Source organism: Microtus ochrogaster, unplaced genomic scaffold (assembly GCF_000317375.1).
Source record: "Microtus ochrogaster isolate Prairie Vole_2 unplaced genomic scaffold, MicOch1.0 UNK13, whole genome shotgun sequence".
Lineage (NCBI taxonomy): Eukaryota > Metazoa > Chordata > Mammalia > Rodentia > Cricetidae > Microtus > Microtus ochrogaster.
This window is the reverse complement of record NW_004949111.1, coordinates 2,911,163-2,921,908: the sequence shown is the minus strand read 5'-3', so window position 1 is coordinate 2,921,908 and position 10,746 is coordinate 2,911,163. Positions and strand designations below refer to the sequence as shown.

General features: G+C 35.7%; 1 protein-coding gene across 2 annotated transcripts in view; it reads right to left on the bottom strand.

Annotated features, from left to right (window-relative positions):
* The window catches only part of Chm (CHM, Rab escort protein 1), a 175,270-nt gene that overhangs the window by 6,056 nt on the left and 158,468 nt on the right, over positions 1–10,746 (bottom strand). For both annotated transcript variants that reach the window (XM_005366706.3, XM_026789034.1), the window contains 2 exons: positions 6,702–6,800; positions 1,099–1,259 (listed from right to left, as the gene is read on the bottom strand). In XM_005366706.3, coding sequence (XP_005366763.1) covers positions 1,099–1,259; positions 6,702–6,800 — 260 coding nt within the window. The remainder of the gene's footprint in view (positions 1–1,098; positions 1,260–6,701; positions 6,801–10,746) is intronic.

Below are 10,746 nucleotides of genomic sequence, written 5' to 3'. Positions count from 1 at the left end.
TGTGTGTGTGTGTGTGTAGGGGCAGATTACTAGATTACTTATTTGGTTGGCAAGGAAATAGGAATGGGTAAATGAGTATTTAGAACACACAATGTACATACATGGAATTGCAAAGAACAAAATTTACTAAAAATCATTAAATTATTGACTTGATTAAAAGATGGAAGTGCCAAAAGGACCTGACAAAAGTTTCCACATTTGCCTCAAAGCATGCCTTCTCTTCTTTTCTTCCTATCAAGGTAAAAAAGGGGTTTTTAAAATATGTTCTAAGAATCTTCTGCTTACTGGAATCAGAGTGTACCTTTGGCATCTAAAATAAGTGTGCCCTTCTTCACCGTTCTACCTAGAATAGTCCACATGGATTTAACATACTTTTTGGCAACTATAACAGCAGCTTTGGGGGCACTGGTTTGAGTCAAAACATTAATGGTGTTATGTTCATTACGTAAAATTACATTACTCATTCTCTCCAAGATTAAGACATGCATGAGACCATTGTAAAATTATCTTACATATGTCGGGCGTTGGTGGTGCACACCTTTAATCCCAAAACTCAGGAGGCAGAGGCAGGTGGATTTCTGTGAGTTTGAGGCCACCCTGTTCTACAGAGTGAGTTCCAGGACAGGTTGCATAGCTACATAGAGAAACCCTGTCATGCAAAAGAAAAAAACAAAAATAAAAATAAAAATCTTACATACTTTGCTTGTTCTAACCTTCCTGGAAATGGCTTAGGCTGCTGGAGAGCAACAATTTTTTTTTAAATATGCACCAATAATCCAATGAATATTAGAAGCAATATTTAAGAATATTGGTATTTCAAATTCATTTTAGTAATATATATTTCTAAAATTTTCATTATTTATTCTCAAAGTAATTCTCATAAATAAGCCTTTATAATTTCTTATACAATTTAAGGAGGTAAAACAGTTGATAGAGTATTTAAGGTAGCAACGTAGTTCACAGACAAAAAGCCAATGATTATTAAATGAGAAAGAAAGATGTTTTACTACTTTCCCCTCTACCCAGGAGGATAAAAACCACTCACTTATCCCAGTATATCAATTTCTTAATACAAAACTAAGAAACGCCATGCCGTACCTGTTTGACTGCATTATCATTTCCTAGATCACAGTCTGGGCCAGAGCAAACATAAACATTGGATGGTAAATCATTATAACAATCTCTGCTGATATCTGATGAATCTCTCATATTGAAATACAGTGCCCAGAGAATCCTTGGCTTTTCAATATGTTCATTTTCTGGAAGTAAAAAAAATTTTTTTATCAAATTGAAAATCATAATTTATTATACTATATGGCCAAATACCAACAGAGCCATGATTAGACTTTACAGTAAGATACTTTTATAAATAAGCAATTACCGAATGTGAAAACACAAACTCTAAGGTGAAATATGGCATTTCACACAATGAAAGCTTTTCAGTCCAGAACAAGGTAGATTTTAGAAATTATTCCCAAAGGTTAGCAAGATGGCTCAGCAGGTTAAGACCCTGGTTACTATGCCTGAAGACTGGTGTGCCATCATGTGTGGGACTCACATGATGGAAGGAGAGAAACAATTCCTGAATTGTTCTCTGACCAAGGCCTACAGATGCACACAAAAATGAATGAATGGATGGATGCAACAAAATATTAAAGTTCTTACAATCATAGCCACCCTTAATTTATCTCCCCTAAGTGAAAAGTTAACATAAATCATGCTTCAGATAGAAAAACAACTTAATGCTATATAGTAACTTAATAGTATATACATATAAGATGACAATCATATAAACTGATATTATTCAGAATAAACAAAAGCATAGCAAATAGAGATAGGAATTATTGGGTACTTTAGACGTCAGGGAGGGGGGTTGGGGACAAAGGTCAGGTGGCTATTTATGGATATGGAAATTTTTTGGCAGAGGGCAGAATCAGAAGTGTTTTACAGTTGTTTCTACAGCTGTTTAGACACTTCTATGACTATAGCTTTTAAAACTTGGAGCTTCACCTGAAATGTGAAAATTTTATGGCATATGAATAATAGCTTTAAAAATACTACTGAAAATAACACATACAGAATAAAATGATATATACTAACTCTCACTCTAATGCTTTATGTTACTGGATCACAAAATTAATGGCAAACAACAAAAGAAATCTGCAAAAAAATGAGGCCACTAGGTCAAATGTCATTGTGAGTACAAGTTCTCTCTGAGCAGCAGGCATCCATTATGCATGTTAGGCAAGGACATAAGATCTGGGGACATACAGATGGAGTAGACTTAGTTCTGATTCCCCTGTATTTAACGTTTTCTTCTAATACCAGGCCTGGCACACAAAAGACATTCATTAAATAATTTATGAATGCATTTTGGTAATATTCTCCATAATGAAAATATAAAGTGTTTATAGAAAGGTTCAATCTTGTTAATCTCAATTCCTACAGCTCATTTCTTATTATAGTAATGATCATTCCTCTGCCTCTTTTCTTTTAAAATGTTATAATTAAAATTTCTTTGGTTGAAGACAGAAAATACTGCTGTTATCACATGTATCGATTATAGTTTTCTCTAGCCCAACTCTGCAAAAAAGTCAAAAGTCTACATAATGGTAATAAGGAATGTTTATGACAGTAGTGAAACTCTGTGAGACACTGTGTGAATCATCAAGAAAATGTTAAAGTTGTAATTATTCAATTACTGTTCTTATTGAATTAGTAAACAATGTAGAACAATTTTGGCTAAATATATCATTCAATTAATAAGAATGCCCTAGGCCCCAGAATAAATAAATTTTATATAATTTTAAATACGTCTTCTGTAGGAAGAGCAAATATGCCATTTTTTTTCTTATTTGTCCTGAATAATTCATAATTATTAGGGTGAAAAGATAAGGAACTGAATGAAAGAAGTGCTCTTATAAGGAGTCTTCAATTTTTCATAATTATCTATTTTATGTAGGAAGGTAGGTGTTTTGAATGGATTTTGGCTGTGCACCACTTGCATACAGAAGTTAGAATAGGGCATAAAAATCCCTCAGGAACTGGAGACAGTTGTGAGCTGCCATGCGGGTACTAGAAATTGAAGCCAGGTTCTTAGGAAGAGCAGAAATTCTTAACCACTGATTCTTCTCTCCAGCCCCAAGGAAATGAATCTCGTACTGATGCTAAGATCTGAGTCTGAGGGACCACTAATTCATGCAGAGACACATTACACAGCAAAAACTACTTATTAACAAAAGCTGTAAAAAACCGATATTTCATAGTTAATTTCATGTGAGTTTTATTAAACTGACTAGTGAGTTTAGCTTCACTAAACTGTGAGAATTTATTTAAAAACACAATCTCTGCATCATGTATCAAATACTGCGGGGAAATGCCATCTATGTGTAATGGCATCAAACACCACAGCAGGAAAATGAGCTAAGGTGTGGAAGGTCTTTAGTAGGACCCAGGTCATATCTAGGTAAATATTAGGTGAGCCTATCTTCTAGTTCATAAGTGTTCTCCGCCTTTGAGGACAGCTTTCATTCAATACAAGACAGCTGAAATGAATAGTTCAACAGATTTTAGGACAGAGATTTCACAAAGGTTAAGACTTTAACAAGCAACTCTGTTCAAAGTGAAAATTGACATAGTCTGAAGATCAATGGTCTGGATACAAGGGAGCCATCAAGCTTTGACCTTAGAACCTTCAAAGAGACATGTAATTGCTTCATCTTTCTTGGAGGTCAGCTGGAGGTAGAGAGAGAGAGAGACACACAGAGAGAGAGAGAGAGAGAGAGCTGGAAAAACAATATGCACTCTGAAGCAAATAATAGTTAAAACTACTAAAGCTGCTAAATAATAGCTCATTTCAATCAGTTAGATGACATGCTAGACTAAGGAGGTAACAGGTGACAGAATAAGATTTTGTGGTAATTAAACAAGTGTATGTACTGAATAAAGAGGGAAAAGAAAAGCAGTGAAGGCAAACCAAATAAAAGCAAGATATGTCTCTAGGTACATGCCATGGGCAGGAAACAAGTAAAATCATTTAGCTAAGCTGCATAAGCCCTGGAATATAAAAGTGAAATAAAAACCAGAAATTAAGATATGGCATTTGCTTTCCTGGTACAGTTAATATCCTTACAAGCCACCAAATTCACACTCATCTGTGAAGGGAATTTGTTTTTAGGAAGCATTGCTCTTAGAGATAGAAATGATTACAATAAATGAGGCAACTCGACAAACCAGGCAGATTGGAGGGCAAAAAAAATTAAAAAGGAGATGATGCTATGATAATACTAGATTCTAGACATTTATGCATACTGTACTAACAAAATTCCGGCTTTACCTTGTATTGAAAAATCTTCTATTTCTGGGTAAAATAAGAAATCAGTACAGTTCTGTCAGTGAGACCCGCATAACACTCAGTTTATCACCTCTCAATGTTTACAAGGATAACCTAGACCCTACACAAGAAAATGAATTATAAGAAATGACCTGATTTTTTAATCTATAGAATGAGGCTCATTAAGCATAAATCATCTGGTATTTCTTTAGACTAAAACATAGACAAAGATTTAGAGATATTTGATGTGCTTAAAGGAGCCCGGTGGGTGGGTAAGAGTACAATGATTTCTTTGGAGAGGACAGTCTGAAGACTTCTGGCTGCTATTCATGAACCTGAAAGGTAAGAAAGATAAGGTACTGTCTTCAGAACCTTACCACAATCCGCCCGCCACCCCCAAACACACACTGTCAATCAGTCTTATAGTGGTAAAGAGAACACCATCCTTTGTAGGAAACGAACTTTCCTGTAAGGTGACGAGGCTAATTTTCATAAAGGTTCAGAATGCACAACACCATGGAGAATGTTGAACTCCATGGAGAAACAAACAAGGCCACACAGCATTCTTCTGCTGCCACATGTTTCAGCAAAACTACTGACAATGCTCTAAACCACAAAGTTTCAGATGATTGCCAAATAACCAAAAGACAATAAAGGCCTGTAGACATACAAGCTTCTGCAAGAGAAGAATGTGTTTTAATGTATGAAAAGTTCATATTGCTCGCAAAGTTGCTTCTCCCTCATTTAGGCAGGAAAATGAATTGAGTTCTCTTCTGCAGGTGACTTTGCCTCTTTGACCTGCCATGGCCCAGTGCTCACTTTATCTGGTGATTCATTTTCAATAACTCCAACAGTATTTGTTCTGACATTTTAATTAAAATATGACCACTACCTCATCCTGATGATAAAAAGGCCTATGTGTCAGTGCAAACTAGTTCTGCAGTGCCTCAGTGCACCTGAGGACCCCTCTGGCATAGTTCTTGCTAAAGAATTTCCCTCGGGTTCCAAACAATACATCATTTCAAACCAGGATCACTTGAACCATTAAGGTTAATCTTAAAAATCTAAAATGGCTAGTGGATGCTAGTTAGCCAACATGCAATTTCCGCCAGCTTGATTCTGTAAACCAGAAAATTAAATGTAGTTAAAAAGTGAGGAATAATGATATGTTAAGTGTATTATGTGGCACAGTGATAAACTGCAATTATAACGGAGACACTATGAAAATGATAATCTTGGTTATGAGCAAGATACAGATGCAATTAAAGCCTGAAGACTCTACATTAGGTTGAGGGCTATGGTTGTATATACTATAAGTTAGAAATCAAAATTTTAACAGTAACTCAAACATTCATACAATACATTCAAATGAAAAATATACATAAATAGACTAAATTTAAACTCAAATGAAGTTGTTCAGATTGAAAGAATTTATACAACTGGGGGTTTCAAAAAGAAATGACTTTAGCAGGTATAAATAGAACACTGTGTCTTATATGTAAATGTTTATATCTCACTCTGTATCATCTCTGCATTAAGAAAGTAGTCAATACACAGGAGACCGAAACACATAAACACTAGGAATAAAAACAAATGGCTGGCTGAATAAATGTATCATTTAAAGAAAACTGTAATGTAAGAAGGGAAGACAGTGAAAGGGATCTAGAGAACACAAAAATGCTTTAATGAAAATGACCTTTACTTCACACACATGAAGAAGAGTTATCACACTATATTTTTGATCACTCACATATTATATATGCAATATTTTTTCCACTCAGAGCTACTAGCTGTACCGTACTATGGGTGGGGTGATTTTAAAAGTTCAAAGTGGAAATGTATTCTTTAACTATGAGTCAGAAACAGATACAATTTGTAGAGCTAAGTATTTGGCATATAGCACTTTAAAGATAATTATAGTCAGGACTTATATACTTGCCAATTAATATTTTAATCTTTTGAAAGTTAAATAAACATTTTATTAAGAACTATATATTTTTCATAAAAATCCTGCAAAAGAAATATAGCTATGAAAAAGTGCCTGTAATACTACCAAAATTAATTAATAAATTTCCCAACAGTACTTCCCCTTTCTCAGGCATGTGAGTATGTATGCATATAAATGTGCATTTGATAATTATGGGGTTTTTGTCTATATGTGTGAGTACTTTCCCTTAACAATAAAGACTGCATATCTTTTCTTTGTGCAATGACTATGTTCAAAATCCTTAGTAAATATGTGGGAGTAATTGCTGAATAAAAAAATTAAAATACTGAACTTTAATTCAGGCTCAGTTCAGTTCCAGAGAAATCTAAGGGGAATATCATGTTACATTAACTTTCCACCACAACTGCCCTATTTTCTTACCTGCTTCCATTTCTGTATATGGAGTAAACAATTTCTGTACTACTGGTTCTAAATCTTCTCTTGCTGTTGTAGAAGACACACAAGTCAAATGCACCAAATCTGAAAAAAAAAAACAAAACAGAAAACCATCTTGACTACCTGCTTATCGTAACTGTTTTATTCATATTCAAAGTACTAAGTATCATGGGCAGTAGTGATTGAACAAATCAGGGATCCTCTGTTCAATGAATTTACAATCTAATAATGAGGGTACAGGTAAAACCAATATATCATGTCATACAAAAAATTAAATGTGTATGAATGATAGTTAAAAGAAAAAAAAATCACACTAACACCCAAAGGTAAGTAACAGCTAAAGTTAATTTTGCAAAACATAAAGTAGTGAATCTTACAAAATCATTTGTATATGCACGCACATGTCTCTCTCTCTTTCACACACACACACACACACACACACACACACACACACGGGTGGTGAGAGCAAGCAAAGTATATTTATTAGCAAAAAGAAGAATCCATTATTCACACTTGGTTGATAAGTTAACAACAAATCATCTATCATTTCAGAGATTTCATAAAACCTTTTTGAGGAAACACTGCTGACTTAGTTTGAATAATAAAATACTTCAAAGTCCATAAAATGGGAGTCAAAAGTCTATATAATATTTTGAGGAATTCTAAATTACTCACACCACCTAGACCTGGATAATGTTTAGGTTTGAGAATATACTATCATGTGCAAGGACTGACAGAACTTCTTAAGGTATATGTCCAAAGAGAAAGTGTAGTTGGCATTTTCTTTGGGCCTCCAATCAGATTCTCATGGGGACTTATTATTAATTATGAACGCTTGGCCTTAGCTTAGGCTTTACCCCACTAGCTTTTTAAAGTTAAGCTGTTTTTGTTCATCTACGGTTTGTCTCAGGGCTTTTTACCTTTCTTTATTCTGTAAGTCTGACTTTGCTGCATCTTCCATGTTTGTCTATCTGGCCAATCTACCCACTGTCTCCTTTTCTTTTCTCTTCTCCCTTGACACCACCTCATCCTAAGTTCCTCCTCCTACTTATTCTCCCTGCCTAGAAGTTATGCCTATAGCTCTTCCCTTGCTATTGGCTGTTTAGCTTTTATTAGAACAATAAGGTGCCTTTTACAAATCAGGTAAAAAACAGCAACACATCTTTGCACAGTTAAACAAATTTTCCACAACGAGAAAGTCTTATGTACTGAAAGATAGACTGTGTGTATAGTGGGATAAAATATCAGCAAAAAACAATATAACAATATAACAGAGAAGAGAAAGTACCAAGAAATTCTTTTCCAAATATACCACTAAAAAGGCATATACATCTCTCTTCTAAGAGTTTTACAATAGTAGAATTTTGAACAATCCTGTAAAGATACTTCAAATTTTATGAAAGCCCAAATCAAAATAGGACTCTTACATTTAAATTCATTCCATAGATATAGAAAGTGTAGCATATATCCACACTAGGGTTTTAACTAGCCATAAAGAAGAACCAAATCATGTGGTCTATATGAAACTGGATGGAATTTGATATTATTGTGGCAAACAAAATAAGTCAGACCCAAAAGACAAGTATCCCCCCTTTTTTTAAAAGTGTATAATTTTGGGAGAAGGTGCGTGAACACAAAGTGGGAGTACTTAGGATGTAAAAAGAAAGGGAGAGAGGAAACCTAGAAAGGTTACCAGGTGTATGTGACTATGATCAGAGCACATTTCATGAATGTATGCAAACGTTATAATAAAATCTGTTCCTTTGTCTAATTAATACATAATAAAATCAATCTCCTATTCAAATGATGGAAAATATTGGTGAATGAAATGGGGAACTGTGTGTATGTGTGTGTGTGAGAGAGAATGTGTGATGTATATGTGTGTCAGGAGCAGGTGAGCTCTCCTAGGAGGGTGATGTGTTGAGGTCAGAGGCTGACATTGCGATGTACTCCTCAGTAGGACCTTATTTTCGGAGACAGTGTCTTTCACTGGTCCTGGGGGCTCTGGGTTTCAGCTAGAATGGCTTGCCAGTAGACCCCAGGGGTCCATCTGTCTCTGCTTCTTAGCACTGAGACTGCAGGAGTGAGGGGTTTTCAAATGGGTGCTGGGGATCCTAATTCAAGTCCACATCTTACACAAGCACTTTATGCAAAGAATCCTATCCCAAACCCTGGGGAACTTTTATACATGTGATCAAAATATCAAACTTTGTAGCCCTCCTGGTCTACCAAAGAAAGTCATATTACAGTTTATTTTAATAATTTTAAATTTCTCTGATTCCACTTTGGAGTTCTTTGTATTAGAGATTATTAATTGCTATTTTAAATTATGATTATTTTTGAAATTGAACTATCAATCTTTATACCTCATGGATCCTTTGCGGGACCAAACTTTAAAAATCACTTTTCTCTATTTCTCAAACAAAACTTTTACTTAGTCAGTGTTTAATAAACACACTTGTTGCTAATGAAATGTCCTTGTCATAAGCTCCTATTAATTACTGCCATCGTTGAAGAGCCACGTACACACCAATCCCCCTCATACACATATATGAGTATGAGTACAATCTGACTGACTTCTTATGTGAAATGCAGGAAATTCATATACCATGAAAAAAAGCACAGAAAGTTCCAAGAGATCTCACCACCCTCAAATTAAATCTGCCCAAGAATTGCTCACAAAATTATAAGATGCATTAAAAAAATTCTTAAATAAATTTAAAAAATCCTAGAATTGTCTGTGCATGCATGTTATAAACACTATTTTATTTCACACATACAACATTATCATTCTAATGGAGAAAAGAGGTGGAAGGTTAAGAGTGGAGCAGATATCTCAAAGCCAGTAAAAGGAAAAACTGGGACTCTGCTTGATGAGTACCACGTATGTGCTTGTGGAACATCTGTCCTCTCTACTGTCATGAGAAGATAGAGTGTGACTGTCGACCTCTGTAGAAAACACAGATAGCCATTACAGTCAGTAGTGCACATTATAATACAAAACATTTTCTAAGTTATGCTAAGTATATGGAAGTCACTACATAAAAGTTCGATCCTACTTTCCTCCACTTCACCATGTGATGCTTTTCAATCACTTTTACTTTTCTGTTTATCTCACAAAATCATCATGCATTGATGGTAGGTATCCCAATGTTCAAAGTTTACAGTTCTGTGAGATTTTCAAAAGTTCTATTCTAGCTTTTGTCTGCTAGGTCTCTGGCTAGGAAGGGGCCCTGATCCTGTACCAGAAGACCCAACGGAGGGGTGAGTGTGTTCCGGATTGGTGGCAGAAGCCCCATTCTGCCCTGGAAATGGAGCGCAGACATTCCTCAACCCCTAATCTTTCTGGTCATTCTGCAGGGGCTTCTCTCCCCAGCTACTGCCTCTCTTTTCCTATCCCATCCCAACTTCTGCACAGGCACCCCGTCCCTTCTCCGGGGACATAAGCCCCCCCCCCCAGCTCAGCCTGTATTTGGGCCAGGACCTGGTGATGAGTGCAAGCAGGCAGGAGTTCCTTTGTTTCACTAAGCTTGCAGGCACCAAACTAGGCCTTTTGTCTGCAAGGTCCCTGGAGAGCAAGGGGCCCTGATCCTGTACCAGAAGATCCACCTGAGAGCATTTGAAGGAAGAGATGGGCATGTACCAATGCAAGAATTCCTCCAACAATCTGAAAAACAACACGGCAACACCAGAACCTAGCAAACATACAACAGGAAGACCTGAACACCCTAATCCAGAAGAAGTGGAAAAAATTGACATTATGAAAGTGATAGACTCCCTTAAACAGGATATGAAAAGCTTCCTTAAGAAATGGATGAGAAGAATAAGAAAAAGTTTGAAGATATGAATAAATCTGTAAAACATACCCTAGGAAACCAAGAAAAAACAATCAAAGAGATAATGGAAACAGTTCAAGACTTGAAAACTGAAATGGAGGTAATGAAGAAAACACAAACCAAGGGCCGGCTGGACATGAAAAAATCTAGGTAAATGAACAGAGACTACAGAAACAAGCATAACCAACAGAATA